The 17,473-nt window shown below is 37.3% G+C and overlaps 1 protein-coding gene across 1 annotated transcript; it reads left to right on the plus strand.

The window, feature by feature from the left end:
* The first annotated feature begins 239 nt into the window (after window positions 1-239).
* ASTE1_5 (Protein asteroid 1) lies at window positions 240-17,263 on the plus strand. Its single transcript, XM_051212124.1, has 3 exons — window positions 240-318; window positions 6,001-6,288; window positions 14,809-17,263. The coding sequence occupies exons 2-3, from the start codon at window positions 6,283-6,285 to the stop codon at window positions 16,939-16,941; spliced, it is 2,139 nt and encodes a 712-aa protein (XP_051072266.1). The 5' UTR covers window positions 240-318; window positions 6,001-6,282; the 3' UTR covers window positions 16,942-17,263.
* The last annotated feature ends 210 nt before the right edge of the window (window positions 17,264-17,473 follow it).

Below are 17,473 nucleotides of genomic sequence, written 5' to 3' on the forward strand. Positions count from 1 at the left end.
CTAACAGGTCAGGACAACTCAGTGGACATGCCAGGCAAGTACAAAAGCCAAGAACGAACAAAATACTCGTGACATACAGGTTTTCACAACGAGTCAACAATTCCTGGAACCTGTCACCCGAAGAAATCGTGTCCGCCCCTTCAACTAACTCATTCATGAGAAGACTAGACACTCAGAAGTTTACTAGGATACGACTAAAACAGGCCGTGTGCCTTTCGTCCTCAATACACAAAGCTGGATCTGAATCTGATGAACCAATCGTTTTCCGTCAGTTTGACCTTCAGATGCTCGCAACCTCCACCATATCGTTGCGAAGAGGTAAGGTGTTTCCGTGCTTTTCATACATTATTGGGATACTTATTATAATAACTAGAAATTGTTTGTGGAGTAAATTTTCACAACCGAACTTTAATTTCTATGGCATGTACACCTGCCAACACTATGTATCAACCGGTCATACAGAAAATCGAGAACTACGACACTATCAGCGAGCTCATTTGTCAAAGAATGCATAGTGGGATCTGGTTTGTATATAGAAAAAAGTTGATTTTAAATTCTTAGCCGTTCATGATTTAAAAATATCACCATAGCTAAAGTTTCACATAAGCATGTTGTCTAAAGTAACTTGATTCGTACGTGCGGAATAACGTTATTCCGACAATCGGATTGAAGAAATTAATAAGTAATATAGATTCACACCTTCAGATAGGTGTGTTTTCACTGTTCAAAACGCCACATAATATTCTTGGACCAATGAAGAGCATATTTGTCCTATATTTCACCGCATCAACGTTTGACCTGCGCTACCCCTTCCAGTAAATGTTTCTGTAGCATTTATTCGAACAGAATATTAGATTGACCCATTCTTATTACTACACAGGATGTTCCTGAACCTGATGCTGCTTCAATCTAGTGGTGCTAAAGTTTCAGTTTGGAAAGGACAGGAGACTAGATGGCCTGGTTTAGTCCTGGCAATTGTGGTCTCTCAGTTGATCTTTCTTTTAAAAGCGTTGGCAGATAAAGCTTCAATCACTTGTTGAGGGAATCAATTTCATTCGATCATGGTTCGATTGGAAAGTCGATAGTCATCTGACCAGTAATTTGTTCTGGGTTTGTGTACTTTCTCAGTGTCCTCGTAAATTCTGTTTTAAAAGACAAAACGTGAGGGCATATCAAATACAAATTAACCTCTGGTTCTCCTATGTGACAATGGAAATATGTTTGATTTAGCCAGTCGATAATCGAACGGGAGCTTTGCTATCCTGAGAATCAGCTAAGTTGTGTGTTTTTTTAAATAGTAGTTTTGATACGTAATAAAAGATCAAAACAACAAACTTAAGATGGCTGTCTACTAATCCCGCTGTAAGAACAACACTAATGGTGTACCAATTGGTGACTCAGTAACGACAGAATCACAATTTCCATAGGGCTCTCTGCTGAACAGAAAATATACCTTCATCGTGCATCTGAGAATCAATTCTTACAAAGAGGTATCTCAGTATCAGACTGAACTCGATGTCGCTTAAAAATTCATGCAAACAGCTATGGAAAAAGCAGCAACATTCATTAGAGATTTGAACCAAAAGGGTCACGAGAAACCAGTGGATTTCTAATAAGTCTATTGCACTGATAGATTCTCGTCAACTCATTCCATCAGGCTCTAAGCATGATGAAAAGCGTAAGCAAATCAGTTCTAGGTTAACCAAAAGTCTAAGGAACGACAGTGAGCAGTGGAGAGCAACGAAAGCAAAAGAGAAGGAAAAGGAAGCGACTGTAGGTAACGCCCGATAGCTTTTCAGACTAATAAAAGAAATAGGAATTAAGAGGCCAAATGTGAGACGATCTCGGGAAAAGACTACACTTTTATCTGCTCTCAGCCTGCTATGTTAGGAGAGATTACGAGTTCACCTAATCTAAGAACGAACGACACAAAGATGGCTAAGTTAGCTATTGCGACGCGTCCCAGCCCAGCTAACTAGGGAGAGAAGTCCAAGTTTGGAAGAAAGAAGTATATTCCTCAAGGGGCCAGAAACACGAACAACCACGACAAGTCTACTCGGAAATACACTGATTTATATATCGATTCATACACCCGTTTTTGATTAATAATTAGAATAAAATCACATATATGAACAATACTTAGTTATAAGAGATCATATGCTGAGTATAGTTCATGTTAACGTAATAATATATATTTTAAAGAATAAAGTGTCATACGGGGAAACAAAAATACTATACTGAGTAATCATCACATTGAATTAAAACAGAATTAATTTTGAACAAAAATCATAATGAATAAATCAATCTAATTTTGACTTTTCATCCCGTCATATCGCAGCCCAGACGTTTAGAATGATGGGCGGAGCACTTTAAGGAGCAGTTAAGCTGGCTTTTAGCCACTCTACAGCTACCCACCATTCCCAAACAGCCTGATTGGAAAATTAAAGTAGGCCTCAAACTCTAATTGGATTTCAAAAAGCTATAGCTAATCTTAAACGAGGAAGAGCAGCTGGTCCAAATAAAATGTCTCCAGAGGTCTATAAATATGTTGGTTCAGTTTAAGCGAATTTTCAGTAATTGGTCTCCTACCAGGTGGTCTACTTATCGACTTATAATACGCAGATGACATAGTCTTGTTTGGTGAAGACGTTGATAAAATGCAGTCTTTTAGTAGCACTGAGCAACAATGCTAAAATGTTTGGGATGCATCTAAATGAAAATTGTTGCTTCAGGACTGGTCTGCATCAACACTTGAACTAAGGATAGGGAGTGAAGTAGTCAAACGCGTTTACAACTTCACTTATCTTGGAAGTTCGATGAGCCCTAGTGGATTGGTGTTTGACGGAATGTGTGCACGATTCAGAAAGCTCGTTTGGTTTTCGCCAACTTATGCCACCTATGGCGAAGGCGAGATATCCGTCTATCAATTAAAGGACGAGCAAACTGCTCAGTAGTTCGTTCTATTTTACGGCTGCGGAACGCGGCTGTTAAAGGTAGAGGATACTCGTAAGGTGCTATTATTTGATCACAGATGTCTTGGAAATATTGCTCGCATCTGCTGGGATCACTGGGTAATAGTGAGGTCAGACTCAGGGTATTAGGGAGTGATGGTTAGTCAGTTGATGAGGTTGTGAATCTTTATCGACTGAGATGGTTGAGCCACGTGTTACGGATGCCTGAACACCGATTACCACGACGTATAATGCTGACTAGTATTGGGGATGGTTGGAAGAAAGTTAGGGTCGGCCAAACAAAAACGTGGCATCAATGCTTGAAGTCACTAACTTCTAGTCTGAGCCATGTTGGTAGATGCAGACTACTTGGTTGGGGTCGTTGTGACTATCGTAACCAATGGTTGGAGACTCTTGGTGACATGGCTCAGAATCGATCGCAATGGCGTCGGTGTATACACTCCCTGTCTTCCCTTAAACTAAGAGATTAAAATCACTTCATATCTTTCTTTCTACGAACCAATTCTTTCTTCTTGTACTATATCTCTATATGCAATCTTTCTCCTACATATTACTACCTTTGACCTAACCACTGCTATGAATCCGGTGTTCATCTTGTTGTGCTGATGCGGTATGGTAACCTGGACCGATGCACATATGTGCCTGGTCCTACGTTGTAGCTGACTGACTGACTGGCTGACTGGATTGTTCACAATGGTATAGGTGTGTACATCCTTTGTCTTCCCTTAAACCGTGAAACTAAAATTGCTTTATACCTTTATTTCTACGAACTAATTATTTCTTCCTGTATTATATCCTTATACAATCTTTTATATATTAGTACCATTTAAGTAACTGCTTCGATGAATTTTTTGTTCATCTTGTTGTGCTAATGAGGTATGTAAACTTAGACCGATGTACTCATGTGACTGGTCGTAAGTTGTAGCTGACTGAATGAAGATCAGTGGATCTGTGTTGGACATATCTCCTAGGAAATGAAATCAAGTCTTTTTGTTTAAAGCTATTTAGCGATTGTGTAGTTTGTCGCTCATCTTTCCTGTGGGGTCGTTTTCAGGAGATGGTTTCCGGAATTTATAATGCTCACTAAGTAATGTATTTAACTTTCCTATATAGACTAGTTTATTGACGAGGAGTACGGATCCCATGTTTTTGATAATGGTTGAGTTTTCACTTTTTTAGTTTAAGGTTCTTTGTGTTTTTGTTTTTAAAAACCTACAAAAGTCGACTTAATCCTTTATTGACCCTCTTAGTCGGTGTGGTTGACCAAAAAACAATATATGATTAACGTTAATGTAATATGAATTTGCAATTATAGAGCGAAGTTGGTAGATACTGGACAATAAATACATTCGATTGTTGTAACAGAGCACTGATTAGGATAATGATTGAGGTACCAACTGAGATTTGAATAATAGGTTGTGTGACGGCGACTAGGGATTGAGAACAAAAGTACGCAAGGCAGCACATGTATCAAGTGAGCAGTAATCGTTATATTATTCAGGTGATGATGACGTTCTACATAATACCCGGAACAATATTTTGTATTGAATAACCATAATTGTACAATTAAAGCGAAATCATGAGAGATTTGGTCTACATTAACAGTTTCTACATAGCTTTCTCTTTGAGTTTCTAGATGGAACACTGATACAAACGTAAGTGGAAAGATACAAAATAAAACTCAAATATCGTAGTGCTCTTCTGTGAGAAAATTCTGTGTAAATATGTGGGTTTGGTGTGTGCGTACTATGCTAATGCACAGAATTATTGTGCATGTTGAGTATGGAGAAAGGGGAAAATTCAAATAATAATGTACAATAATAATAATAAACTCTAGTCATACATGCGAAAAATCGATGTGATACTTAACGATGAAAAATAACCAGAACTACGGACATGTTTAGCTAAGATGTATATATTTGAATTTAAATGATGGATAGCTAACCAAACAGAATATAAGTAATTCTATGACAATTGCGTATGGATAAAAAATTTGTTAGTCAGTGCAAAGAGAAAAAAGTTTAACGAATTTTACAAAATTAATCAGCAAAATAAGTACAACATTTAGGTCTGTTTATTACTCCACCAAAACGAGTTACATATGTAGGGTTTAGGGTTGGATTGTTGTTGGTTTCTGGCGTAAAGGTCCCCTAACTGAACCTTCATCCATCTAACTAACATTATTCTATCATAAAATTCAATATTAAGGGGTATTACTTGTAAATGAGTCATATCAAAATCAACACTCGACAAATTATGAATAGTAACAACTTAGACTTGTCGGGAGTTAAGGTCTTGGAGTTCGGTATTAAAGCTCTGAACTAACTAGATACGATCTTTGTCTTTGCTGACGTTCATTGCTTGGATCATTTATTCTGAAAATTTTCGCTCCTAGTATTTAGGGAGTTTCTCAACTGCTTAGGATCTCTCAGCAATATTCTTCGTCAATTTAATAATATACAATTTGATTGAGTCCCTCTGTTTCAGAGCTTAAATTTTTAATGTTCCTCCGTTTTGTCGGATTCTGTTTCGATATAGTGCTTTTCACCATGTTCTCGAATGTCGATTCTTTCCTATATATCTCTAAAATTTATAGACATCTTCGCTCAACTGAGTTTTGTGCTATATATCAAATATTCCTATCAAGATATACTTGTTTGTAAAACCTATACATCAGTTTCGAGCTATAACGAGGAACTAACTCAAAAGAAACATTTCTTCACCCGACTTGTATAAAAATAATGATTATATTGAGATCTCTTGATGTAGTAATCTAGTTTGGGATGAAGTATATGTTCTTTTTCCTGTCCTTGCCATCCTTTTTGGATTAAGTCATGTAAATCTGTATGGTTTTCCCATCCCATTTCTATCATCTATATTCAGTGCGTGTTAGTGATATTTTAGTAGTTATTTTCCATTGTGTTTCACATATCATTCATTTACTGAAATTATACAACTTTCAAAGCCATCGTTTTTTGATAAGGCTAAGGCTTTACTCAGAAGACTCAATTTCTAAAATACTTTTTAGATTATATATCGTTTTGCGCGGAATCCTTATAAATTGGCAATGACCGTACTGGGTCTAGATAAAATCCTTTTAAGGAGTTTCGCTCCATGGGAACCTTTATTTCTGAAAGATACTAAAGTTGTTGTGGACGCTGACGACTTAGTTGGTTTTCTACATGATAAATTTTCTACAGGACTGTATGGTGGTGAGAATCTTTCTTTTTACATGGTGGTACGTTCGTTCTTTTTGAATTTGCAATGTTCGAATGTGGAGCCGTACTTCATTCTAAGGGGTTGCTGTGACATGAAAGTAAGGGCTTTTTAACAAAAATTAACATAACTTCTAATCCTTACTTACACGTTGCAAATTGCTTTTATTTATACTGTGAACTTATATCGTTCTCCAGTATCCTGGATAAACATCTCAAGATTAATACAATTATTTGTTTAATTTGTGTAGTGTTCCCATACTGAAGTACTTGACAAGTTTGTTTTATTAAAACACATCAGCTGTGCCTTTCCTAAATCACAGTTAGGAATTTCAAGCTATCTTGGCCAATCTTCATGTAACATCTTCGAAACACCAGTCCGAAGAAGTATTTTTAAAATATTCACTTCTGTATATCGTCAGCAATTTAACTGGTATTAACGTCAGATACTTCTATGTAGCCTAAGACTGAGTAATCCGATTTGTCAGAAATCATCCAAACCATAAGTTCAGGATTATATAGGAACAGTGGTGTGATTTTTTTTATCATAAGCATAATTTCATAGTCACTTAATTTCAGAGATCTCTTTAGAATACAATAATAGTGGACGGTATATTTTTTCAAGTTCTCAATGTTTTAAGTGTAAGCAATTAAATGGGAACAAGTAAATTTAGGTGATTTAACGAGAAAAAGTTCATTAGGCTGTAGCATTTCCGCAGTCAACTAGGCTTGTTTTTGTCTGATCAAATATAAGAAGTCACACGACCTTTCTTGTTTAAGTCCTATGTTAGTGATTCGTCTACCATTCGTAAGTAGTACATTTATAAATGGTGTTCTGCCACCACATGAACTTAATGGCCTGACGAAATTGATAGAATTACTTAATCTCTAACTGATCAGTATTTTCTTTACAAAGGATGAGTGTGTCATTCATATATTGAGATTAAAATGAAGACTTTTTATCCAACTGTGCACGTGACCTGTTTTCTGGTTTATCTAAAAAGATATCCGTTAACGTGAGACCCTACACCAAACCCATTTCTACTGCATTCAGTTGTTTGTATATTCCTCTGGTAGACATGACGTTCACATTCATGGTTCATTTAAGCACATTTATTTAGGTTCCAATGTGTATTTCAGTCTCTCCAATTTGGCTTGATATATAAAAAAACTGTCCATAGTTGGAACATTTGTGTGTAATGATCTCACATTTAAAGATAGCAATAGTATGTCTTCTCATTCGGAGCTCGTTATATTCCGAAATACGGTGTATAAGGAAGGAAACTAATTTTAATTTCGCATATCGATGTAAGGTAATTTTTATTAAGTCAATTTCAATGCATTCTCGTTGAACTAGAGTAAATTCTACTCATTAACTTTCAATGTATTTCCAATTGTAATCAGTTATTTGACTCTCAATCAATTTTCTATATATTGGTTATCTTATATTAATTTTGTGCTTAGTGATAATTACTTGGTTGGTAAAATTCTGAAATTAATGGTCATTGGTTTGATATATAACTAAGTTAACTTGATTGTAAATCAGTCTTCTTTAGTCTCTTTCGATGAATTTTTCTTATCAAAAGTTTTCTTTTGGAATACTTACTTACTTACTTACGCCTGTTACCCCTAATTGAGCATAGGCCGCCGACCAGCATTCTCCAACCCACTCTGTCCTGAGCCTTCTTTTCCAATTCCATCCAATTCTTGTTCATTTTTCTCATGTCTATCTCCATTTCTCGGAGTAATGTGTTCTTTGGTCTTCCTCTTTTCCTTTGGCCCTGAGGATTCCATGTGAGGGCTTGTCTTGTGACGCAGTTCGGTGCTTTCCTCAATGTGTGTCCTATCCACTTCCAGCGCTTCTTCCTAATTTCTTCCTCCGCCGAAATCTGGTTTGTTCTTTCGCACAGTCGGTTGTTGTTAATAGTGTCCGGCCTACGGATCCAAAGTATTTTGCGTAGACAATTGTCAATAAACACCTGTATTTTCTGGATGATGGCTTTTGTAGTTCTCCAGGTTTCTGCCCCATACAGTAGAACTGTCTTGACATTTGTATTGAAAATCCTGACCTTGGTGTTGGTTGACAATTGCTTTGAGTTCCAGATGTTCCTCAGTTGTAAATATGCTGCTCTTGCTTTGCCGATCCGCGCCTTTACATTTGCATCAGATCCACCCTGTTCATCAATGGTGCTGCCCAGATATGTGAAGGTTTTTACATCTTCCAAATCTTCTCCGTCAATTGTGATTGGATTGGTGCATTCTGTGTTGTATCGGAGAATCTTGCTTTTCCCTTTGTGTATATTGAGACCTACTGCTACTGAGGCTGCTGCCACACTGTTCGTCTTCTCCTGCATCTGTTGTTGCGTTTGGGATAGAAGGGCCAGATCGTCTGCGAAGTCTAGATCATCCAACTGCATCTTAGATGTCCATTGTATCCCGCGCTTCCCTTCAGACGTTGACGTCTTCATGATCCAGTCGATCACCAGGAGAAAGAGAAAGGGTGAGAGTAAGCAACCTTGCCTAACACCGGTCTTCACTTCGAACGACTTTGTCAACTGTCCTCCATGCACGATTTTGCAGTGTAATCCATCATATGAGTTCTGTATGATATTGACTATCTTCTGAGGCACGCCGTAGTATCGAAGAAGCTTCCATAGTGTTCTTCTGTCCACGCTATCAAATGCCTTTTCGTAGTCAATGAAGTTTATGTAGAGTGATGAATTCCATTCAATTGATTGTTCCACAATGATCCGTAGAGTTGCGATTTGGTCTGTACACGATCTATCCTTACGGAATCCTGCCTGTTGGTCTCGAAGTTGGGCGTCTACGCAGTCCTTCATCCTGTTTAACAATACCCTGTTGAAGACTTTTCCCAGTATTGAGAGAAGAGTGATGCCCCTGTAGTTATCACAGTTGCTGAGATCGCCTTTCTTCGGTATTTTGACCAGAAATCCTTCTTTCCAGTCTGTTGGTACTTCTTCCTCATCCCAAATTTTGCTGAAGAGAATGTGGAGTATCCTTGCAGTTGCCGCTACGTCTGCTTTTAGTGCCTCTGCTGGGATGTTGTCGGGTCCTGCTGCTTTGCCACTCTTGATTTGTCTGGTGGCCATGCTGATTTCTTCAATTGTTGGTGGGCCAACATTGATTAGAAGGTCCGTGGGTGCTGCTTCGATGTTGGGTGGGTTCAGTGGGGCTGGTCGATTCAAGAGTTCTTTGAAGTGTTCTACCCACCTGTTTTGTTGCTCTTCAATGTTGGTGATTACCTTGCCTTCCTTGCTTTTTACTGGTCGTTCTGGTTTGCGGCGATTTCCAGAGAGTTTCTTTGTCGTGTCATACAATTGTCTCATGTTTCCTTCTCTTGCAGCCTTTTCCGCCGTCGTTGCTAAATCTTCCACATATTTACGTTTGTCGGTTCTGATGCTCCTCTTCACTTGTTTGTTTATTTCCGTGTATTCAGCTTGTGCCTTGGCTTTTTCTGCTCTTGTTCGACTGGTATTGATCGCTGCCTTCTTGTTCCTTCTTTCTTGAATCTTATCCAGTGTATCAACAGTGATCCATTCCTTGTGGTGGTGCTTCTTGTGACCCAGGACCTCATGACATGTTGAAGTGATTGCCTCTTTGATCCCCTTCCAGTTGCTCTCCATAGTAGTTCCTTCTCCATTGAATAGATCATGAAAGGCCTGGAACTTGTTGCTGAGGTCTATCTTGAATTTGTTGAGTTTGTTAGTATCCTGGAGAAAGGCCGTATTGAACTTTTGTGATACTGTCCGCCCCGTTGTCCAGTGCTTCTTGAGTTTCAATTTCATCTTAGCGACCAGTAAGTGATGATCTGATGCTATATCAGCTCCTCTCTTGGTTCTCACGTCCTCTGTAGTCCTCCTGAACGTTTTGTTGATGCAAATATGGTCGATTTGGTTTTGTGTAGTATGATCCGGTGAAGTCCATGTGGTTTTGTGTATGCGTTTATGTGGGAATATGGTGCCGCCTATGACCAGCTTATTGAAGGCACATAGATTTGCAAATCTCTCACTATTTTCGTTTCTTTCTCCCAGTCCGTGTCGTCCCATTATGTCTTCATATCCAGTGTTGTCCGTTCCAACCTTGGCGTTGAAATCTCCCATCAAAATGGTCAGGTCCTTTGTTGGGCACTTCTCGACGATTGACTGAAGCCTATTGTAGAATTGATCTTTAGCGTCTTCATTGTAGTCGTTGGTAGGCGCATAGCATTGGATGATGTTCATTGAAATGCCCTCTTTCTTTGTTTTGAAGGAGGCTTTGATGATCCTTGGTCCATGAGATTCCCATCCTATAAGTGCATTTTGCGCTTGTTTGGACAGCATCAATGCAACTCCTTGTGTATGTGGTGCATTTTCTTCTTCATGGCCGGAGTATAACGGGAGCTCTCCTGTAGTTAGTCGTTGTTGTCCAACTTGTGTCCAATGTGTTTCACTGATCCCAAGTACCTCTAGGTTGTATCTTCTCATTTCTGCAGCAATTTGGAAGGCTCTTCCGGTGTCCCACATTGTACGAACATTCCATGTACCTAAATAAATGGTCGCTCTGTTTGTCAGAAGGGGCATCGGCCTCGTAACTTCCGAAGGAATTCGGCTTTCATCATGAGGCGTCATAACTCTTCTAAATGAAGACCTTCTGACTCCCAGGGCAGAGTTTAAAAGGTTTGGGTAATTTTTTCTGGTTAGCGTTTTTTTAACGAGTTAGTTTTCTACGGGATGGGGACGCTAACCCCATGCCCAACCCTCCTCCTTTATCCGGGCTTGGGACCGGCAGTAGCCCCCGGAGGGACTCCAGGCGGAGTTTTCTTTTGGAATAGCTGTTGCATAATATGTCGAAATTATCACTGCTCTCACTCCATAACAATACCATACAATTCACTCTCCTCCGTCCTCTTTTTTCTTGGTCTATCTGTAGATTAGCGCGTTAAATGTATTTCATTCCCAAAATATTTCATGTTAGACTTCTAATATTGCTTTGTTGTCTTATTTACCACACAACTGTCTAGTCTAAGTATAATATGCTAAATTAATTCTGGGAGTATAATCACTACAGTCATTTGCATTTATAAGACCTATGCGACACTGGTTTAACTTGGATTCATGTTAATAAGAAGAGAATAAAAACATGGATTCTTTTAAATTACTAAACGTTTCAATGAGTAATGAACCCTATGGTTGATACACAAACGGTCTCCAGTTGTGCATGGTTATCGTTAAGGATGAGTAACTCGATGTGTCAGTGGTCTAACCATACAACAATGCAGCACAGATATATAGGTTAACGTTGTCCTTTTTCGTAAAACTTCAGGGAAAAATTGATCAGAGAAACCACACTTTCAGTGGGTCATCATCAACGCAGTACCTTAGATATCTAAGAAATAAAATTGTTATGATTAAAAGATAAACTAAATTCCAAGGTACCTAAACTCACTATATATAGAAGTAAACAAAACGAGTATTTCTCAAAAAGATGAGAAAAAAAATGTGTTTGTGGGTCATAAAGCCTGTCATCATTTATCAGAAGCATCTATCATTAGGATATACATCAAACAAATCAAGAGTGGGAAAGCAGAAAGATCAGATGACATACCACCTAAAGCACTGAAGTCAGACAGGGGTAACTGCAAACATGCTTCACGTTCTATTCAAGAAGATTTGGGAAGAAGAATAAGTGTCGATGGACTGGACAGAAGAATACCAGGTATACCAAGATATCAACGGGAGGTGATCACAGAAAGTGTGAGAAATACAGAGGCGTCACACCATTATTGGTATCAGGAAAAGTTCCCAACAGTGTTGTTGAATCGAATGAAAGATTCAGAAGACTCTCAACATCGTGATCGGCAGGCTGGATTCCGTAAGGATCGGTTGTGCACAGACCGAATCACGACACTACGGATCATCGTTGAACAATCAATTGAATGAACTCGTCACTATACATCGTCTTCCTTGACTACGAGAAAGCGTTTGACAGTGTGTATAGGAGAATTTTATGGACCCTTATTAAACACTGTGGTGTATCTGAGAAGATCGTAGATATCATACGGAATTCGTACGACAGACTACACTGTGGAGTCGTGCATGGAGGACGGCTGACAGATGCATTGCAAGTGAGGACCGGAATCAGACAAGGCTGTCTACACTCTTCCTTTCTCTTTCTTCTGATGGTTGATTGGATTATGAAGACCTCCACATTTCAGGCGAAGCACGGATTAAAATGGACAGGTTGGATGCAACCAAACGACTTGGACTTCGCAGACGACCTGGGTCTTCTATCCTATACATTTGAATAAATTCAGGTAAAGACAACTTGTGTAGCAACAGCCTCTGCAGCAGTAGGCCTCAGCATACACAAGGGAAATGCATGATCCTCAAATACGACATTTAGAACACTAACCCAATCATACTTGATGGAGAAGCTCTGGAAGAGGTGGCAACTTTCACGTATCTAGGTTGCATCATTGGTAATCTAGGAGGATCTGATGCGAATGTGAATGCAGGGATCGGCAAAGCAAGGGAAGTATCCCTACAATCAAAGGATATGTGCAACTCAAACAGTTGTCAGCCAATACCGAAGTCTCACTTTTCAACACAAACGTCAAGACATTTCTGTCATACGGAGCTGAAACTTGGATAACTACTACACACATTATCAACAGAGTATTTGTAAACAGTTGTCTATTCTAGATACTCACTGTCCGTTTGTCGTATGCCATCAACAACAAGCTACTGTGGGAGATAACAAACTTAACCCCATCTAAAGAGGAAATTAGGAGAAGGCGCTGGAGGCGGGATAGCTGGGTTGTAATAAGAGAACATTAGAACAGTGGCGACGAGAAAAAAGGAAAACAAATTCAAGGTGCCCATATCAGGTGACCAGCTCAACAGTATCCCATCCCCGTCGCCACTGTTATAATTATCTCTTATTACAACCCAGCTATTCCTATTGCTTAGTACTATCGGACACCAATTCACTAGACAAGTCCCCAAATCAGAACACAGTTGAACAGGAAAGAGATTATATTCCGAATAACAAGGTTAGATGACAGAAAGAAGCGCAGTAGGAAAAACCTTAGTATATTTATAGTTTTTACATTAGAAGATTCTAGAGTGTTCTCCAAGAATCTGCTAGCGCTGATTGGACAAGTGTCAGCCAATAAGCGTGCGCCAAAGCAATCGTACATTGAGCATGCTTTGATCCAATGTCCAGCTAACAATAGGACATACTTTGCGGAAATCACCAAACTACATCGCGATGCAATCCCTGACTCGGAATCGTGAAGGGAAAAGGAAAAAAAGACCAGAGGACAGACTGTGTTGGAAATTGGAGGAAGACATGAAGATAATGAATAGAAATTGGAAACAACTAGAGAGGAGAGTCCAAGACAGAGTTGGATGGAGAATGCTGGATGGTGGCTTACGCTACTTCATCAGGGTTATCAGGAGTTAGTAAGTACCTAGAATGAACATAACGAAGCCACTAAAAGCATCTACGAATCTGTTATGCAGAATGGGAAACAGAACTAACTATCTAGAAGATTCAGGTCGTTTGGTGTAACTCATTCACAATCTTTTGGTTTTATAATTGATTATACAATGTCACTTCCTAAATTGGATCGAGTAGATTCAAACTTGTTTTATAATGTTTTCTTAGCCTGTAATTTTTTGATATCTTTTGCTAGATCTTGCCATTTTAAAAAGACCCCTTACCTGTCCATAAGTATTCGACTTTTAGTTCGTAATTGACAATGCATATCAGGGGGCTATGATTATTGTGGATTGTAGTCTGTAGTGAGAAGCAGGTGATAATCTTAAAACTTATATTAATAAAAGTAATAACGATAATTATACTCGTAGTAATAATAATGGTAATTAATCAAAAGTACTTTATCGATGGGGTTTGTGGAGTTAGACCATGTTGTAAACGAGACACTAATTGACCAAAAGTATTGGATTATAGTTGGATTATAACGCAGAGTGATTAAAGTCAGGAGTCTGAATTCATTCTATTGTAATTATGTGGTCTAAAGATATTCTAACCGCCATCAAGTATTCGGCTCTATGCTTCTTTAGATCGTAGATACTAACTGTTGAGGAATTCCAAAAATTGATAAAATAGCTGGTCAATGCTTCATCGTTTTCAATAGTTTTCCAGCTTATATCAGTTCGCTAAAAAATAGTCAATTTCAGGATAAATCTCCATTCAAACACTTAATTAGTACGGAAAAAACGCTCGTCATTGGAAGGTAAATTGAAGTATCTTATGTCATTACTAAACTAAAGCTTATGACTAATGTTGTGTGGAATGAAGTTATTTCAAAGACTTCCTATATTGTATGGCGAGAAAATTGATTTTTTAACCAGAAATTGTTGAAAGTTACATTTCCTTAGTCACAATAAATCAATCCAAACTGTGTTTTCTTATTGATTAAGCATACTTACTCTCTTATTATACTACATAATGTTTAACTGACAACGGTAAAAAGGTCTTTTCAGCGAGAATGAAATGTTTTAAAAAGATTACTATTATTAATAAAAATGAAACGAAATTCTTGTTATTGTTAATCATATAAATAATTCTATTTGTTATTCATTTCTTATTAACAGAATCAAAAATTAAAGCATAAACAGAAGAAAGAATTTAACGTGTTATCACAACTTATCACAGCCGTAAAATTAAATGCACTTGATAAAATCCCCAAAGTACTCAATTTATCAGCTAGGGATGTATTTTTGTATGCTTTAAATGAATTCCCATGGAAGTGTATTAGAGTTAAATCTTTTCCTACAACTGTTTGTACCGCTATTGCTATAATTTTACAATGTCCAGTTATTGGTTTATCATCTGATTATTATATACTTATGTCAAAGAGACAAAATATTCGTAATAGTTTGATTTCTCAACCATATTCGAGTCCGACATTTCTTACACTTCATTTGGCCAATCTAAATTTGAGTGGTTCTAGTAAAAGTAGTGGTGAAAAAGAAATGTTGTTTCACAAATTTATTCCTAAACTTTCAATTTTAGCGAGATCTTCAGATTTTCACTTGCCTCTTTTAGCTGTGTTAGTTGGTACAGATGTTGTGTCTAATGTAAGACTTCCATTAGAATTACAAGAAAAATTACAAACAAACAATTCGACAATAAATTACTCACAACATCGATTATCTGTACTCCTTGAATGGTTTTCACAGTTCGATTCAAATTCAATTAAACCATTAGAAGATGTTATTAACTGTTATCCAGTTGAACAGCGCACTTCTATAATAAACGATATGATACACGGCATTTCTCGTTTTGTTTGCCCTCTAGAAGAAACTAAAAGTGTTATGAGTCTATTGAGTGATAAAAGTTACTTTAATGATACTTCAACAAATACATTTACAACTATTAAATCATCATTCAGATCTAGTGGAAGTGTTGAGGATGTGATTAATTCACTAAAAGGTACCATTGTAGCATACTTATGGCATGAAGACTACACAAATGGGTGGCCTCCTCGTCTTCTTTATAATTTCAGGAAGGGAATATTATTTTCAAAACCATCTATTTATTCATCTCGAGGTGTTTTTCTTCTCACCGCAGTTGAAGATCCAAAATGCCCATTCTCAGTGCATGAAACGTCATTCTTAATTCGAAGACTACACTATCAAATTTATGTGTCATTGGAACGCAGTTTAAGTATGGAAAATAAACTTGTCGGATTAAATCCTGATGTTATTGAATATATGAGACAAAATGATAAATTAGTGATGTATCAAATCCCAGTCAAATATATTCCTTTAGATTTCAACAAAGTTAGCACAGATGAAGTTATTAAAGAAAATCTGGGTTTCGTCAAACTACCGGAAAACAATTTAATCCCTAAGTTACTTTACAGTTTAGCAGTAGTCTTATCATTTTGGTTTCAACAATTAAAGTATACCTCTATTGAGATCCCTTCTGTGTTTAGTGAGTCGTCTGTTGGACTTGCTGTAGCTTCTTGTGCTGTCGCAAATATATACAACGATGGTTCGTCTATTAGTGAATTATGTGAATTTTATAATAATCTAAGCAGAATGCCTGATCAGTTGTCGATTTCAGGTAGCAATTCTACTAATTTCAGAATTGATATTGTACACGGCTTTAATGCTATACAGTCAACTTTTAACAGTTTTAAAGATTTGGTTACAACTCTCAACTGTCTTGTGCTAGAGAATAAACAGTCAAATTATTTCACTTTTGGACAGTCTTGGATACTGTTTCCCTCTGGAAAGCTGGTACATTTTTTAGCTACTCAGTTAGCTTCTTTAGAGCCCTGTGATAGACGTTATTCAGTCATAAGAGTATGGCTTCCGAAACTTCTCTTTATTAAACAAAGAAATCCCGACGCAACATCTAGGCTGACCAAAGCGATAAATACTTTGATCACTTTTATTGATCTTTGTGATATGATTAAAATTAGTCTTCCATCATCTTTAGATTCATTTTATAGCATCCATGAATTAGAAAGCAATTATGTCCGTGAAACGATGCATACGGTTCCTAACCTATGTGATCGAAACAATACGAATCTAGTTAATAAACCAAGTAATTCAACATTTAATGTAATATTTCCTCGTGGCTGTCGAGAAAGAAGAGAAAACAGAACGAGTAACAAAAGGATTTATAACAAACCTTCAGCTGAAAATATTGTGCATAGTGCTCAAGTACGTTGTCTTTTCCAAAGTAATTTCCATTCAACATATGGAAAAACCTAGAACAGCGACTTACAAATCATCTAGAAACATAATCTGTTAAGAATATTTTAGAAATCCTAATCCTGTTCACATGTAACAAGTTGTAGTACACTGATTTTTAATTGAGTAAGTACATTCTTTTTTGTGTTTGGATTATTAACAGATGTATCCATACTATCGAAGAACAGAATATCTCTATTTTTTACCTCATACTTTTCTAATCTTCATTTATTATGTATTCATGAGTCCATTTGACCGCTATACCGGTTGCTCTTTTTATATCTAATTTCATATATATCAGATATGATTTTTTTCAAAGAATTTAATTTAATACTATTTCCTATCTTCACTTGACTTTTCAGTCGGTTGATTTCAAGCAGTTTGGTATTTAGTACAAATATATATGGATCAGAGTCGCCGGACCTCAAATTAGCAAGATAAGGAACAGTAGAGTAGAAGTAATAATATCCATTTTATTAGAAATCGAAATATGAAAATATAAATAATAGGAAGGAACGTGCCTAAATATGAAAAATAATGGAATGACACTAGA

This window comes from Schistosoma haematobium, chromosome ZW (genome assembly GCF_000699445.3).
Source record: "Schistosoma haematobium chromosome ZW, whole genome shotgun sequence".
NCBI lineage: Eukaryota > Metazoa > Platyhelminthes > Trematoda > Strigeidida > Schistosomatidae > Schistosoma > Schistosoma haematobium.